This window comes from Cervus canadensis, chromosome 1 (assembly GCF_019320065.1).
Source record: "Cervus canadensis isolate Bull #8, Minnesota chromosome 1, ASM1932006v1, whole genome shotgun sequence".
NCBI classification, from domain to species: domain Eukaryota; kingdom Metazoa; phylum Chordata; class Mammalia; order Artiodactyla; family Cervidae; genus Cervus; species Cervus canadensis.
The window spans coordinates 10,285,876-10,303,393 of record NC_057386.1 but is presented as its reverse complement, the minus strand read 5'-3'; the positions used below and the strand labels follow the sequence as shown (position 1 = coordinate 10,303,393).

Here is a 17,518-nt window from a genome sequence, read left to right as displayed (position 1 = left end):
TGGTATTCACAATGTAATGGCTGACAGGCCATGCTTTTAAATTTAATCTGCATCATTAACATTTTTTTCCATCACTTTCTCAAGTCTAGACAACCAGCGAAACAGTAACACAAGATGTGATTTGCAGTGTTTGCCAATTTCTGTGGTATAAATACTCCCACCACAGCTGATTTCAAGCTGCTGGCAGGAAGTCACTGAACAGGGTACTGGGACAAGAGGCACAAGAGCCACCATTGTCCAACATTTCCACCATCAGATACAATAGAAGTGAATCACCCCCAAGAACATGGTAAGCATCAAATGGAGTGAAATCATTAGGAAGAAATGAGTTTTAAGCATGTATTACCTTTGTAGTATAATCTATGTCATTATAAATTTAGTTAAATTTTTAAAAATATAGCTGTGCCAGGTTTCAGTTGCAGCATGTGGGCTCTTAGTTGCCAGGTCTTAGTTGAGGCATGTGGAATCTTTGATCTTTGTTGTGGCATGTGAGATCTTTCTTCATTTGCAGCATGCAGATCTTTAATTGTGGCATGTGGTATCTAGTTCCCTGACCAGGGATTGAACCCAGGCCCCCTACATTGGAAGCACTGAGTCTTAGCCACTGGACCACCAGGGAAGCCCCTGTTCATAATTTTTAAATGAGGGGCCCCGAATTTTTGTTTTGAAAACTGGACAAGCAACCCACTGGGCAAGCCTGGTGAAGGACAGCAGGCCTAGTGCATTGACTTGCTTTGTGCCATTTCAGGTCACCCATGTAGGAGAAAAGAAACCCAGTTTTCCTGACTAATGTGTCCCCAGGAGAGGGACGTGCTGGTGAGTCTTCTGTCCCAGGAGACTCCTGTCCAGCTGGGATCCTGTCTGCAGTGCTCCGGGCCATGCGAGGAGGGCCAGAGGCTGACTGTTTTGACAGAAACAATTCTGTCCACTGGATAAGCCTGTTCAATACTCTATTGACAGATTCACCTTGGCAACCTGAAGCCTGCTCTTCCAGAGGCACCTCTCCCTCACTGCCTGTCTTTGGTCTTAAAGGCACACCTCCCTCTCCTCCCTGCTGGTGCGGGACCCAGGGGGAAGGGACCTGGTCGAGCACTGGGTTATGACATAAGCAGATGTTGGGGGCACTCTTTGCATCCAGCCAGAAGCCCCACTTGCACTCTGCATGGGGACCTCCTCCTTTACATCTTCTACTCCATCCCGGGAGAATGACAAAGAAGCCTTGGCTCCCTGGAGTTGGGGTGACAGAGGCAAACACTCTACCTTAACCCTTCTCTTCTCTAGAAGGTGCACTTAGGAACCCTGAAGTGGCAGGAACGGGCAGTCCTCTGTGGGGTTGAAGGGTTTGAGTTTAGGGGGGAATCACTGGTGTGCAGCACAAAAAAACCAGGCCTCTAATGAGCTCTGTGAAAACAGCATAATCAATGCGTCTGAGAAACAGCAAGCGCCAGCTCTGCAGACTGTGCAGACACTGGCCTGGACCTTCTGAAAGCAAGAGCTGCCCCAGTGCTGGGACCTGTCCTCCAGGGCACACACAGGTCCCACAGAGGAGCACAGGGCTTCTTTGTCATTCCTGAACGATGTGCAAAGACTGGTCAGCAATGAGTCAGGCTGAGAAGCAAGTGGGAAGTGACCAGGGGACAAATTACCCTTGGTTCAATAGCTTCAACACCCACAGCATTGCATCTGGGTCCATCTGTCTGTCAGTCAGGGCCTACCGGAGAAAGAAGGCAGAAGGCAGGCTCAGTGTAAACAGGAAAGCATCACTGCCAGTGGTGGGTAACTGAGAGGGAGATGAAGCAGTTATATCAGCAGAATGTGTGGGAGAAAGCAATCCCCAGCTACTCCATGCACAGAATAGCTGTAGTTGGTTTTCAAAATTCTGAGAAAGACATCTCTCCCACCAAGGTTTCTGCGGCAGAATTTCTCTGGTCCTGTGCAGTATTTCTTGGCTCCCATGGCATTTGTTTTGGTCTCCAGGCCGAAAAAGAAACCTATAATCCCTAATAAGTTTAAAAAGAAAAGGACCCTTTCTCTATATGGATCTTCTTTCATGAGACTCTGCTATTTCTTTGGAATCAAAGAAAACATCAGTGTCAAGCAAGGAGATGGGGGTGGGAGGCACAGGTCCATTTCTGAACCTTTCGATCTGAATCCGTCAAAGAATACAAAATCACCCCATTATAATCATTACTGTCAAATTGCGGGCAATCAACTCGCTGACACAGGCCAGATGGACATCCGGGAGGAATCCATAGAGCCAGAGCTGGTTCTGAGCCCTGCAGAACTGAACCCTTTAAATCAAAGAAGGAAAGAAAGGCAGGCCTTGTGTTTTTATTTCCTGGTGTTCCCTGTTACTTTTACATGTTTGTTTTATCTTTTTCAAGAGCGTCAGACAGAAACCTGCACTCCAAACCGAGAAGTGGCCCAAGGATGCCTATAGATAGTAGGCCACAAGTGCAGATCAATGTTCTGAACTCCCCAGTGCCATCGGCCCAAAGCCACAACTGAGGCAACTGAACCCATCCACAGAGAGAGCTGGTAGTTCCCATTCACCAAATCTCCCCAGAGACGCCATTCTTGAAAGTTCTCCCAGAAGTAGGACCACATTCTAAGAGCCCTGGGGGCTTTTGCCTTTTTGGACTCCTTTCTCCGTTAAAAAAAAAGAAAGTGTTAAAAATTATACTTTATAACTGCATTGGTATAAAGAAGAACACATTAATATTCTACATTAAAACAGTTTCTTGAACTTAAGCTTTTTTTCTTTCTGATTTTAAAAGAAATTAGATATACATACAGTGGAATATAATTCAGCCTTTAAAAGGAAGGAAATTCTGATGCATACTAACAACATGGATGAATCTCAAAGACATTATGTTAAATGAAGTAAGCCAGACACAAAAGGACCAATAATGGATGATTCCACTTACATAAAGAACAAAGCAGTCAAATTCACAGAGACTGAAAGTAGAACAGTGGTTGTCAGGGACTGGGGGGAACAGAAGGAGGAGTCGTTGGTTAATGGTTAGGGTTCCAGTTTGTGAAGAACAATTCTGGAGATGGATGGGGGTGATGGCTGAACAACGATGTGAATATACTTAATGCCACAGAACACTTAAAATGGTTAAAATGGTAAATCTTATGTTTTTACACATATACATAAATATACATGGTATATTTTACCACAATTTTAGGGCTTCCCTAGTGGCTCAGATGGCAAAGAATCTGTCTCCAGTGCAAGAGACCCAGATTGGATCCCTGGGTCGGAAAGATCCCCTGCAGAAGGGAATGGCTACTCATTCCAGTATTCTGGCCTGGAGAATCCCATGGACAGAAGAACCTGGCAGACTATAGTCCATGGGGTCGCAAAGTGTTGGACATGACTGACTGACTAACACTAACTACAATTTTAAAACAACAACAAAAAGAAATTAGAATACCTTTGCAGACCCCTAAAAGTATTGTGGGCCCTGGCACTGAGCCTTCCCAGCCTTATGGAGAAGTGACCCTACCCAGAAGCACGCAGCTGGCTGGCTTGTGTGGGCCCACTCATGCCCTTCATTAACCCCATATTCATATAGCCACCCTCCCCATGTTCCTTCTTCCATCAGTCTGTCTAAGCCCAGAAAAAATGAAATACAGAACTTTATTTGGGACTTCAGTGATTATAAATAATCTTGACACATTTCAAGTCAGCTCCTGTCTTTCTCAAGGCTATTGTCACCATCAGAGGAGAGAACTTGAGGTTCCTTCCCCCTTCCCAGGACATCTCTTGGGGTTTTATTCTCTTTCCCAGTCAGCAACCAAGGGGAGTATCCCTTACAGGGAAGTGTCAGGGCACTTTTAAGAGGTGGCATTTGTCAGCCAAGACAACTTTTTAAATTTTTTACTGAACCTCAGTTTAAGGAAGAGAGTTCCTGGTGGGGTTTCTACTCTATCCCCTCACCGCCCCCAGGCCAGGTCCTACATGAAGCCAGCTGGCTGTCTGGGGAAATCTGCACTGTAATATCAGTTTACTTCTTATTAGCCCTTTGATAGCAGATCAGGGGCTTTGTGATGCTCTTGACCTGAGATTTCCTTTAAAAACCTCAAATAGCAAAAAAAAAAAAGTAAATATTCTCCTCTCGACTTCTGTGAGTGAAAGGGCATTGAGCAAGGGGTCGGTTTGGGAAACAACGGCCTTGACCACTGAGTAGTGTTTAGTCCTGAGTGTGCAGAGGGTGTTCCCAAAGCTTAAAGTCGTTCTGGGGCCGGTTGTTTCTGGTTGGGCAGGCAGCAGCCTCGCAGCCGGAGTGAGGGGAAGGGGTGGGGCTGTGCCAGAAGCAGAGGGCGCGGGGCTCCTCTGCTCACCCCCTACATCAATGAGACCCGCACCTCGCCCCAAGAGGTGCATCTCCATCCCACTCCAGGGGAGGTGGGGCCATGGGGGCGGGGGGAACGGGGCGGAGGGCTGCCAGCTTTGGCAGGCCCCATCTGCCAGCCAGCCCAAGGGGAGCCCGCCCCCTAGGGGAGGGCGTAGCAAGTGCAGGCTCCTCGGTGCCCCTGCCCCGGCCCGGCCCAGGCACCTGGAGCAGGCAGGTGAGGCCGCGGCCGGGGTCTCCCGGAACCGTAGGGGACTCCTTAGGGGTCCTCGGGGACAATCACAGGAAACGATCCTCCGGAAGAAGCTGGACAGGAGGACTTCTTGGACAAACCCGGGGGTTCTTTCTGGAGGTGGGGTCGCAGAGACACCCACCGTTTTCTACCAGGATTATGCAGGGCGGGGCGAGGAGGAAATGGACTAGGTGACCACGTCCGACGACCTTGTCGTCGGGAGTGGGGGTGGGGTAGGAACCCGGACGTGGAGGGACCAAGTTTCAGGGCAGCCACATTCAGCTCCGGAAGTGGCCAAAGCCGGCCGCGATACAGACAATACGGGATTTGGGGGGTGCCCGAGGCGTTACCACCCGCCCCCAGCCCTTGGCCCTCGCAGCACAGACAGAACCGTGCTCTGGCTGAGCCCTCCCGGCCTCCATCCCACGGTCACCGGATCCCTGAGCACCCCCTCCGTTCTCCCTTTGATCCTGCAGGGACACCCCCGCCCCAGGTGTCCAGCGGAGCTCGCCGCGCTCCGGCCCCTGGGGATCGATCGGCCGGCTGGCGACGCGCGGCCGCGGCTCCGGAGCCACCGCCCCCTCCCCCGCCCGGGCTACGCAGGACGCGGCCTCGGAGCAGCGTCCTCGCGGTTGCGGGCCGCGGCCGGACCCGGCTCCAGGCCAGCCGCGAAGGCGGAGACCGACTGGCTCCTTCCGATCGCTCCGGCCTCGCCACTCCAGGGTTGACGGGGGCGAGGAGGGGGAGGAGAGCGAGCCCAGCTTCCCCGGCCGCGGCGCTCGGCACCCCACCCCCGCTCCTCCTCCGTCGCCAACTACCCACTCCTGCGCGCGCTTAACCCTCAGCGCGCCGCGAGGCCGGGACGGGGGCGCGCACTGGGCTGGGGGGAGGGTGGGGTAGCAGTTACGCTTCGGCTGACTACTACTTCGGGGTGCGCCTGGAGATTTTAATTTTATTCCCGGGTTTGCTGCAGCAGCTCTTGGTTGGAAAAAGGAAAGAAAGAAATCTGCCTTGTGTGTGGGCCCCGCAGGGTTTGGGGGGCGCAACGGAAGCACCCGAGAGCAAAACGCAGGGGCGAGTGTGAGTGGGGAGAACCGCTTAGGCACAGAAGACCGGCGGGGAGTCCTTGGGCAAACGAACCCCAAATGAAGAACACACAGCACGCAGAGGCCGTTGTGTGTGCGCGGCGGCGGCGGCAGGCGGTGGAAGTGACACCAAAGATTATATTTGAAATATGGATCCTGGGGGCGCCTATCTCCAGGCGGGCGGGAGCCCTGCGACCGAACTTGAGACCGGGGCTGAGTGGGCTTCTGCTAGCGAACCTGGGAAGCTGCCCTGAGGTTGGGAGGGGGTGGACCAGCCGACGTCGTAGAAAACTACGCGTCCCGCTTCGGCGCCGGCGACCCCCGCGTGCCGCAATGCGGAGGCGCGGCCCTGAGGCGGTCAGTGTGGCCCCAAGGCTTGCCCCAAGGGGCCACGACCTTGCAGCGCGCCAGATCCGTTCCCCGCCCGTTCACCCTGCCTGGCCCTCCCACCTGGAGCCCCAGCTCCAGCTCAGAGCGGCTCTCTGCCGACGGACGCGGGGGCGTCAGGGGCTTCACCACCGAAATGAAAGCCGACCCTTGGCGGGCCGTGCGACAAAGAGCAGAAACATGGGTGTGGGGCCTCAGAGGGCGGAGGGGCGCCCTTAGGGACAAAGTCATCCCTCGGAGAAGGTGCTCGGGTCAGCGTTCCGGGCTCCCACACAGCCTCCCTGCTCTCCTCGCCGCCATCAATAACAACACCCCCCCACACACACATACACAGTCCCACCAGGCCAGCTCCCCCAAAGCCAGCGCTAAAATGCAAAATTACATATGCCAGAGCTGAAGTCAAAGACAAGTTCCCCTACTAAGAACAGAAGAGAGAAATGAACTCTAGTCAATGCCTGGGCAGATGTTGTAGACGCTGCTAGTAAATTCTCCCTCAGCTACTCAAAATCCACCTCGGGGGACCTAAAAAGTCACACTAACTAGAGGGCTTTCTTAGGGGGGGACTTAGCTGGGGAAGTCACAGGCGGCCCCTTCCGGGCAGAGCCCAGACCTGGGCTCCGTGGGCGGGTAGTGGCATCTCCTGGCAAAGAGTGTCCATTCAGAGAGAGTTTCTTTAAGAAGTCGTTTGTTTCCCCGAGTTGACATGGGTCAGGCCCCTTGGGGACCCGAATTGTCAATGACCACCCTCGGGTCCAGGGCCGTTAAAAATTTCCTGACTGCTCCAGGCTCTGCTCTTCCGGCCCTCTGACCTCGGGGCGGGCTCCTGAACTCCTCAAGAAAGCACCGCTCCTCTCTTGGGGCCCTTGAGGGCCCCTAGGGGCCCCAGCCCGAGGTGGCACTCAGAGGACTTCAGCCCTTCAGGGGAACCAAGAGGTGCGATCTACCTCCGGCTGGAAGGGGGCAGCGTCAAAACGGCAGGCCGACGACCCTTCCCCGGGGTTCCCCGTGGGCTCGGGATATCCCGGGTCGGAGGCAGGGGCCCCAGCTGAAGGCTCTGGGAATCCCGTATTTAGAGCTCCACTTGTCTGCGACTCCCTCGGAGGGGCCAAGACAGGGTGGGATGGTAGGGGAGGCCCCACGGGAGATTTTCCAAGAGGGGCTTGCAGGGCACAGCGGGGGAGCTTCGAGGGCTCACCGTTTCCCACACCTCTGTTTCTGTCCGTTCTTTCTCCCTGCAGCCCATTCACAGCCCCGAGAACCTGAGCTCCGCCCCCCACCCGCCGGCAGGCGAGCGGTGGTCTAGGGCCGGTCTGTGAGACAAGGCTCCGGCTCCGGGAGTCGGCCTCTCTCCACGTTGGCCCACCCACCGCCAGGACGAAAGAAACAACCACGCGAGTTCACGTGTTCGGCTTGTGTATTTCGGTCACTTTCTAAGCCGGGAGCGGGGGCGGCCGGGGACTCCCGGGGCTTCCGAGGAGCTTCTGGGCGTCCCCTCCCGAAGTGTTGGGGAGACTGCGGCTGCTCGCACGGTCACACCGGCAGCTCCAGAAAAGACCCGCCGTGTTAGCCGGGTCTTCCCACCCATCGTCCCCAGCTCGGCAGCAGAGCCAGCCCGGCTCCTGCGCAAATTCGCCGTCGGGGCACCGGGTGCCACCGCGTGGCCCCCGAGATCCAGAGCGCGGGCCCCGGAGGGGCGCGGGCGGAGCGAGCTGAGACGTTGCCTGCGGAGTCCGACGCCCCTGGCGGTGCGGAGGCTGCAGCGGCCGCTCGCCCTCCCTCGGCGCCCCTGCCCGGGACGCCTCGGAAACACCCATTGGAAAAAAATTTCGGGGGGTTTTCTAGCGAGGGGGCGGGCGGAGTGTCGGGAAGCTCAGACCCTCCCTGGACGAAGGGACTGTCCTGGACGAGGTCGCTCCAGATCTCCCGACAGACTGGCATTGCCGACGGCGTGGCAGTTTGGTAGGCTCAGTTCGGAAGACTGACTGTCGCGCTGACAGCGCTTCCTCCGCCAACTTCAGGGACCCTTCCCCTTCTACGGTCAAGTTGTCCCACACGAGAGCTCCTCGCCCTGGACACGAGGGTCAGGAAAAAGCTCAAAACAACAACAGGAGGAAAACCTTTTCCTGCGTCCCCTTCCCAGCTTCTATAAACCCCAAGAGCCCCCTTTCCCCAGGACTACAGGAAGGCTTCGCCCCCACCCAGGCAGGCGCGCCCCCCAACACCTTCTCGGGGAAATCTTGTGTTTGTGCCTCAAGCTTGTCAGAGGGCAAACGCTGCAGACCGAACCCCTCTCTGGGGCAGCCAGAAAGGGATCCCCGCCCCCCCACCCCTACAGGCTTGGGCAGCGGCCGCCAAGACAGCAGAAGCCGCCCAGCCACGGGAGCTGCGAGGTGGTGGTGAAATGGTGGAGTCCATGTGTGTGTCCTGAAACACCAGACCATTTCCAGGCTTCTCCTGGATTCCTGGGAGAAAAGGAGCCCAAAACAGGCTTTGGGGGGTTCGCTTCCGCACCTCGCCCCTCCCCCCGCCCGCTCGAGCCCCGGCGCAGTCCCCACCCAGCATTCTGGGACTTGTGTCAGGGCGGGAGCGGAGACCCGGATGGCTCTTTGCCCGCCCCCCTCGCTCGTTCCACTCTCGCTCTGCTTTTGCTCCTTTCCTTTCTTCCACGGACGCTCAGCCAAGAGATTGCGCAAGCTTCCTGCTGCCGGTCCTTCAAGGGCCCGGAGCCGGGGGCCCGGACACACCCCCAGGCAGGCGCGCCCCTGCCCCTGTCACTCGGGTCGCCCTGCCCCCTCTCACTCCGACCCCACAGAGCTCGCGGCCCCGCGGGCGGCGCCCTCGGGAGGCCGCGTGGGGCGCAGCAGCTCCCCCAGCCGGACGCCTGAGCTGCACGCCGGAACGCGCCGTCTCGCCGCCGGAGGTGCTAAACTTCACACTCGGCGGCTTCTCCGGCCGGGTCGGAAGGGCCTCGGCTCGGCAGCGCCTGCCGGCCGGGGACCAGGGAGCGCGAATTCGTGACCAGCTCTTGGCTGCTCGGCCATTCCATTCGCCTCCCTTGCGTGCGGCCCCGCTGTGCCCGGCGCGGTTTCAATCCTTTCTTGGCCTTCCCTGCCTTCTCTTTTCGAAGCCCTTCCCGGGACCCCACCAAGTCCTCTCGGGCCCCCAAGTAGTCCTGGACATCCTCTTCGTCCCCTCTTTGTCCTCCCTGCCTCACGCCGTGTTGGCCGCGGGGTGGGGGTGGAGGGTTGCTGCTGGAAACTGGACCTCCCGCCCTCACCCAGCCAAAGACAGTGTTGAGGGTAAATGAGGAGCACAGCAGGATTCGGGGAGGGATCGAGAACGCTTTGGTAGGGTTCTTGAGCTCTAGGGCCCCAAGCTGGCTGCTCCTCTATCCCCTTTCTCCTCTCGGCGCTCTTCTCCCTGGCGATCCTTTGCACCCAGTCCTCTCTCTCCTCCCTATCCTTTCTCTTCCATTCCTCGCCTTCCTAAATGCCCTCAGCCTCGTGGGGCGGGGCGAGGCGGGGCGGCGGGACCCGCCGGGCCGGGGAGGAGGGGGGGTGCGGCGCGAGCTGCCCCGGCTCCGATTCCGCCCCCTGCCGGCGACCCCCTGGGAGTCTGCACATGACGCAATTCGGTGCAAATGGAAACTGCAGTGGATGCTCCCGTGGCCCCCGGCAGGGGTCCCCGGGCAGTGTACGCTGAGAACGAGAGGCGAAGGGGGCAGGCCAAAGCGCTAGGCCCCAGGCGAGGGGTCGCAGCCAGATCCTCGCGGCCCCGCCAGCCTCTTCACCCCCGCCTCGGCCCCCCGCCGACACACCTCTGTCCAGCCCGGTCCCGTTCCCTCCCTCCAGCGTCCCTCTCCCAGGCTCTACGATCCCTCCCCCTGCACCTCCCCGACGCCCTCCTCCTCCTGGCCCCCTCCCGCTCCCTTCCTCCTCCCTTCCCCGCCACCCGCCCCGCCCGCCGCCCAGGCCCGGGGCCTCCGGTAGGCCGGGCTGCGCCAATCCCGGCCGCGGCCCGCCCCCTGACGCCGAGCAGGGCCCAGCGAGGCCCCGCCCGCTGACGTCCGGATTTGCATGAGTTCTTGTGCAGCCGCGGCCCGGGCTCAGTTGTCTCAGCGAGCGCGAGCCGGGAGCCGGGGCGGGCGCGGGCAGCGGCGGGCGGCCGGGCTGTGCAGGACGAGCGGCGGCAGCGGCGGCGGCGGCGGCGCGGGCGGCAGGGGCTCCTCGGCCGGGGCGGCAGCGGGGCGCCGGCGGGAGCCAGCAGCGTCTGCAGCCGCGCCGGCCGCCCGCGCCCCGGCGCGCTCCGGTTCGGCCATGGAGCTGCCAGCTGTTGGCGAGCACGTCTTCGCGGTGGAGAGCATCGAGAAGAAGCGGATCCGCAAGGTAGGGCGGCGCGGGGGCGGCGGCGAGGCGGCGGGGGAGCGGCAGCCGGAGCAGCCCGCGGGGAGGCGGGGAGGGGGGTGGGGAGGCTGCGGGCCGGGGCCGGGGATCCCGCGGAAGCTGATGGAGTGCTGTCTCTTCCCCCCCTCAGGGCAGAGTGGAGTATTTGGTGAAATGGAGAGGCTGGTCCCCCAAGTAAGTAGCGGCCGAGGGGCGGGGGAGCCTGGTGCCGAGGCGCGGGGCTCCCGGGCTCCGGACCAGCCGGGCTGGTGGGGTGGTGGGGGGAGCGGACGGGAGGCGGGGTGGAGGTGGGGTGGAGGGAGGAGGGGGTGGGGAAGTCGGTGGCAGGCACTGGGGAAGCCGAGCCGCCGAGCCCGAGCCCGGCGCCCTGTGTTGTACTCCGCTCTCCGGGAAATGCCATCACTAATTTATGCACTAAAAGGAGCCGGAGGAGCTGGAGAGACGCGGGGCCGAGCCGGGGAGGCCGGCGGAGGGAGGGAGGGCGCAGGCACTGACTGATGTGCAGCAGAAAATGGCTCCTTTCCCCTTTCCCTCCACCGAACGGCTCCATATTGCAAAACCAAAAAAAAAAAAAAAATTAAAAAGCGACGAAAATGCAATTGTGTGCCTCTTCCCTCCTAGTGGTGCAGGGAGAGGAAGAAAAAAGGCAGAAAATGTTGGGAACTGTCACTGCGGCGCTTTTGGTGGGGAATTTTTTTTTTTTTTTAATTTGAAATGCGAAGGCACCGGATGGAGACAGACGCGCAGGCACACGCACACACACACACACACACTCACACACACACACACACAGAGGCATATTTTTGTGTTGCTGAGTATTTGGGGGTTGCTTGCCCGTGACAGCGGGGTCCAGGGCCGCGAGGGGGTGTGGGGGGGGGCGCGTGGCTGACGGTGATCGGATTAGGGGTCAAATGGAGAATGGCTGAAGCCCTCGCGGAGACTCGGGGCTGGGGAGAGGAGGAGGGGACTGCGACTTTGCATTTTGGCTGCTTTGCACGCAGGGTTCCTGGTGAGCAAAGTGGCTTTGGAACATGTCGCAGTAACATGCTTAAAATTCTTGACAACTGCAAAATAAACTGCTAGTTTCATTTTCCTTACCCCTCCCCTTTCTTCCTGCCCTTGTGTGTTTATTTTGACTTGGGGAGGGTGTATCAGGGACCGTGTCAGGCCTGCAGAAATTTACTCTCCACCCCCCACATCCACAGCTAAATAGCTTTCAGTTCATGAAGACAGAGTAGGGCCTTATGTCATTCCCCACCTGGAGGCCACAAAGCTGGCTCGGTTTTTTTTTTTTACGCCGTGTCCCCCTCCCTTTTCCCTTGCAAGATATAACACGTGGGAACCCGAGGAGAACATCCTGGATCCCCGGCTGCTGATCGCCTTCCAGAACAGGTGAGCGTCCCCCAAGCACCCGCCGCCGGCAGCCGTGACCGTATATGGGAATGGGAGAGTGGGCCAACGCTGCAACAGGACAGGGGGAAAGGGCCGGGAGGGGGGCTGGCAGGAGTCCCCTCCCCCGGGTCTGAACGGGCACGACTGGGGCCTCGGCTCCTCTAACCAACGTCCTTGGCGGTTGCTGCAGCTTGGGGTGGGGGCGGGGCAGGCCCAGAGAAGGAGAGGCTTGTGTTTGGGGGAACTGCGGGAAGGGCGCTTGCGGGTGGCCCTACAGCTGCGCGGAGGAGTTGGGGCTGCGCCTCGGTTCCCTACCGGCCCCTCTCCCGTGGCTACCGTAGAACCCCACCCCCGGAGCCTAGGTGTTTCTTTCCTGCTGCCACTGGCCGCTTGGCACGGGCAGCTCTGGGGCAGCTCCAAGGGAGCTGGCATTGTGAAACCTCCGGACGTCACAGAACTGAACTTAACCTGTTGGGGACTGGAGAAAAGTTTACAAGACCTTAAGCCGCCACCCTCACCCCCCAGGGAGCTTGGGGTCGACGGGGGTTAGATTCTATCTGGCGCTGTGTGCCCTTCACACCTCCCACTAGGCTACTTGGTGGGTCTGGCCCCCATTCTCAGGCAGGGGGAGCTTGGCCCACCCGCTGTGGGGTGGGCACTGCCTGGTGGTGGAGGGGTGGCTTCTGACGAGGGGTTCGTCGCGCGCACAGATGCTTGTCACGCTGCAGCTGCTGCAGCTGGATTCACCACCGGTGGCTGTGGTTCTCTGTTTCGGGAGGACAGAAGGGGGAAGGGCGATCGAGGAGGGGCGGAGCAGCAGGAGCCCGCGGAGCTGGGCCACACCGCGGCCTTCCATTCCCCCTCCCCCTTTTATTTTGCATTATTTCCTGTAGCGCGTTTGCCTCTAAAACTGTAAACTCTGGCCCCTTGGAAGGAGCGACCATCAGGGAAGTTGCTCTCCTGACGCAGGAGGGCGCCGAGAAGGGATCCTGCCCGGGTTCCACCTGGGAGTTCACCAGCCTGTAACCATGTCAGCGGCTGATGCCATGTTGCATAATGGATCCCCAGAGATTTAAAATGCAGGCTGTTGCAATGCCATGCAACTTTGGAGTCAGGCCCCCGTCCGGGCCCCCAGGCATGACAGAACTCTGGGTTAGCCCAAGGGGAGAGTGGTGCCTAGGATCTGGAATGGGCTGCAACTTTGGCCTACGCTGGAGAGGCACTCGCTTCTGCCATGGAGGGCTGGGCAGTGCTAGGACCACCCTCCTCCCAACCTGGGATCATCCTCCACCAGACTGCCAGCGAAAGGCTGACAGCTGTATTGACCAGCGCCACCGCCCCCGGGCTTTATTAATAATTTGGAAATGAAGGGAAGCTGGGAACCCGGGCTCGTCGAGTAGGCGGGGCTTCTGTGCGTCGCCCCGCCCAGCAGCTCCGCCCCAGCCGTACCAGAGCTGGTTCACCTGGTGACTGCGAACCTGGCCAGGCCCTGGCCTTGGTGTCCGGCCCCCGCCCCCAGCCCCTAATTGGCTCATTTGCCGCTGTGTAAACAAGGGCGCAGCCCCTCCCCCTGTTTAGTGCCTGGCCTTTAAGAAAACGAGTCCTCCCTTCTGCCGGCGTCACTCGTTATCTGAATCTTAATGAGGTCATTAGCATCCCGTGCCTCTGACGGGGAGGCACCCGGTTGACGCTCACCTCATTTGGACTTGTTTTCATCCCCTGGACCCCCGAGCCCACTGCGTTTTGTGCAGGGCCACGGGCCCAAGGCTGTGTGCACCAGTGCCAAGCTGCCCAGTGTCAAGCTGCAGGCAAAGATTCAGGGCTGTGGGGGGCCCCATTTTAGGTACGGACATCTGAGGTGGGGGAGCCCTTCGGAGAGGGCCCCTTGGGCAGATAAGGGTTGGTGCTGGGGTAAAGTGGCACTCTGGAACCGGACCGAGGCGCCCAAGTGACAGTGGAGGCCACCTTCTGCCCTGAGCCTTTGCTCCCTCTGGTTCTGGCTGGCCCCACGGCTCACCACAGTGGGGGCTTAGGAGGAGGGGAAGTGCCTGAGGCTAACAGCACTGCGCTCTGTCCCCTCTCCGCAGGGAACGGCAGGAGCAGCTGATGGGATACCGGAAGAGAGGGCCGAAGCCCAAACCGCTGGTGGTGCAGGTGAATACACTCCCGGGCCCCAGGGCCAACCACGACTTTTTCCTTGATGTTGCCACCTGAGGTGCCTCCAGGCTTGGAAGTCGGGGGGAGTTCCTCTGAAGCACCCAATTCCACTTCATCTTGACTTCCCACACCCTTCCCCGACCTGGTAGGGGCTGGGACACACCTGATGCTGGAGGCTTGCTCTGGGGCTGGTCTTATCCCTCCTCTTACCTCCCCCTCCATTCCCATCCCGTCCCCCCAGGTACCTACCTTTGCCCGTCGTTCCAATGTGCTGACCGGACTCCAGGACTCCTCGGCTGACAACCGCGCCAAGCTGGAGCTAGGCGGTCAGGGCAAGGGCCAGGGGCACCAATACGAGCTCAACAGCAAGAAGCACCACCAGTACCAGCCGCACAGCAAGGAGCGGGCGGGCAAGCCCCCACCGCCAGGCAAGAGCGGTAAATACTACTACCAGCTCAACAGCAAGAAGCACCACCCCTACCAGCCGGACCCCAAAATGTATGACCTGCAGTACCAGGGCGGCCACAAGGAGGCGCCCAGCCCCACCTGCCCGGACCTAGGCTCCAAGAGCCACCCGCCCGATAAGTGGCCCCACGGCGGGGGGGCCAAGGGCTACCTGGGAGCCGTGAAGCCCCTGGCCAGTACGGCCGGGGCTCCAGGCAAGGGCTCCGAGAAGGGTCCCCCCAACGGGATGACGCCGGCCCCCAAGGAGGCGGTGACGGGCAACGGGATTGGGGGCAAGATGAAGATCGTTAAAAACAAGAACAAGAACGGGCGCATCGTGATCGTGATGAGCAAGTACATGGAGAACGGCATGCAGGCGGTGAAGATCAAGTCCGGGGAGGCAGCCGAGGGCGAGGCGCGCTCCCCCAGCCACAAGAAACGGGCTGCTGAGGAGCGTCACCCCCCGGCAGACAGGACTTTCAAAAAGGCCGCGGGGGCGGAGGAGAAGAAGGCGGAAACGCCCTCCAAGAGGAGGGAGGAGGAGGCGCCGGGGACCGGGGACCCGCAGTCCCAAGAGGCCGGCTCCCGCAAGCTCTCCCCGACCAAGGAGGCCTTCGGCGAGCAGCCTCTGCAGCTCACTACCAAGCCTGACCTGCTGGCCTGGGACCCGGCCCGCAGCACACACCCACCCTCCCACCATCACCACCACCACCACCACCACCACCATCATCACCACGCCGTCGACCTAAATCTCTCCCATGCGCGCAAGCGCTGCCTCTCCGAGACCCACGGCGAGCGAGAGCCCTGCAAGAAGCGTCTGACGGCGCGCAGCATCAGCACCCCCACCTGCCTGGGGGGCAGCCCCGCCGCGGAGCGCCCTGCGGACGTGCCCCCCGCCGCCGCCCTCCCGCAACCGGAGGTCATCCTGCTGGACTCGGACCTAGACGAACCCATAGACTTACGCTGCGTCAAGACGCGCAGCGAGGCCGGGGAGCCGCCCAGCGCCCTCCAGGTGAAGCCCGAGGCGCCCGCGACCGCGGCGGTGGCTGCTGCGCCGGCAACAGCGGCCGAGAAGCCCCCGACCGAGGCCCAGGACGAACCCGAGGAGCAACTGAGCGAGTTCAAGCCCTTCTTTGGGAATATAATTATCACCGACGTCACCGCGAACTGCCTCACCGTCACGTTCAAGGAGTACCTGACGGTGTAGCCGAAGGGCGTCGGAAGAGGAAGCGCTTCACCCTCTGGGGCTTAACACCTGGGGCCTGGGGGCGGACTCCTCCTCTCTGCAACTGCGGGAGCTCCCGGCCCGGCCCCAGCGCGAAAACGGCCGAAGCCGCGGCAACCGCGTCCCTCTGCCGGGTCTAGGCTGGAGCGCCCGGCCCACACTGGCACCTTCCACGCCGTGCCTGCGGGTCTCGCCCTCATCTGCCGCACCCCCTCTCTCGTGGACCTCCGGGACTGACAGGGCAGCCACTCGCGGCGGTCTAAGAGTTATAGTATTATATTTTAACCGTGCTAACTTGTCAAGTGCAGACTTTACTCCCGTTTGTACGTGGTGTTACATTGAAATGTATTGTTTGAGCTCAAAAGGCCCACCACCCCCTTCGGGCTGATATATATATATTTATTTGTAGGTATTTATATATTGAAATATAAAAACCTAGATTTATGGAGTTTCCTCTAGATCACGTTATATTCTATATCAGACGAACTATTTTCTGTTGGCCTTTCTATCCGTTCATTCAGTATTTCGGTTGATTTCATTTCCTCCCCTTCCAGGAACTGCAATACCAGTAACCTTGGTATATATTTTTTGATACTGTACACATCGATGTGTTGTTTCTATGTGCAAAAGAAAAAAAAAAGTTTGTTAAAAGGCTAAACGAGCTCTCTAGAAACTGCTGCTACTAGAAATGTCTAAACTATAAGCTTCCAATTATTACCTGCTTGAATGTAAATATTAAATGGAGATGTTGAAGGTGCACTTTCGCTGTTTGAGATTAGCTAAGAGGGAACGTCAGAGACGGGGGTGGGTGGGCAGCGGCTGGACCCCTCTCCACACCCTACTTCCGCCTTAGGTCGGGTGGGGGGAGGGTGGGGGTGGGAGTGGGAGGACCTATCGCATCCTGCGATAAACTTTTGCAAAAGCAAAGTGAACTGGTTTCACGAGCAGAGGCGCCCGCACCGGGGAGTGACCCCGCTCCCCGGAAGTCGAGAGGCTCTCCAAAGGAGAGGGGAATTCCTGCGGGGGGGCTGTGCTGGCGTCGCCCCCGCTCTCAAGAGTCTTCGGGCCTTGGCTGCCCACCGCGCGGGCAAACTCGGGATCTGCATAGTGGGGGGAGGGTTGCACGGGTGCTCGAGCTGCACGGAGACGTGGGTGGGGCTAACCTCCCCCCCACCCCCCGCGCCTAGCCCACCCGGCACCTGCTGATTTTTGCCCCCCACCCCCCAGGACGCAACACACCCTGGAGCTGGCCCTGGTGCGGCAGGGGTGTTCCTTCCTAATAATCCCTGCCCGGCAGGGCAGGTTCCGCAGGGAGGGGACCCTCCCACCCTCTCCAGCGTCCCTTGCTGCCATCGCTGGCCCCGCCCCACCGAGGAAGCTGCCGAGGCTCTTTCTCTGCCAGGCTCTCTCCCCGGAAACCACCAGGCCAGAAGCCGCGACTGGAGGCGCCGCGAACTCGGCCAGGGCAGGGGGCGGGGGGCTTCCCGCGAGGTGGATGGGTTGTGGGAGGGGGAAAGGGCTTGCGAGAGCAAGGCCTTGCCGGTCCCCGCTTCCTGAGTGAGCAGGAAAATGTGGGACCCCATCTCACCCATCCTGCTTTGGGTGGCCAGGCAGTGGCCCCTGGTTTCCCCACGCAGGAAGGGGTTAAGGGTCCCCAGGGAACGAGGGGAGTGGGCCGAACTCGAACTCCGAGGTGCCGCTCCCCCAGGCCAGGAAGCCGAAACCCGGGACTGCTGCGGCCGGCCCTGGCCAGCTATCTGCAGACGCAGCGATCTTCCTCCTGGCTGGGGTGGCCCGAGCAGGGCCAGGGGCCACGGGACTGAGGGCCTGGTAGG

The 17,518-nt window shown here is 59.7% G+C and overlaps 1 protein-coding gene across 1 annotated transcript; it reads left to right on the top strand.

The window, feature by feature from the left end:
- The first annotated feature begins 10,168 nt into the window (after positions 1–10,168).
- Positions 10,169–16,442, top strand: CBX4 (chromobox 4). The gene is made up of 5 exons (XM_043462507.1): positions 10,169–10,447; positions 10,596–10,639; positions 11,792–11,857; positions 13,945–14,011; positions 14,256–16,442. The coding sequence occupies exons 1-5, from the start codon at positions 10,379–10,381 to the stop codon at positions 15,663–15,665; spliced, it is 1,656 nt and encodes a 551-aa protein (XP_043318442.1). The 5' UTR covers positions 10,169–10,378; the 3' UTR covers positions 15,666–16,442.
- Positions 16,443–17,518: the final 1,076 nt, after the last annotated feature.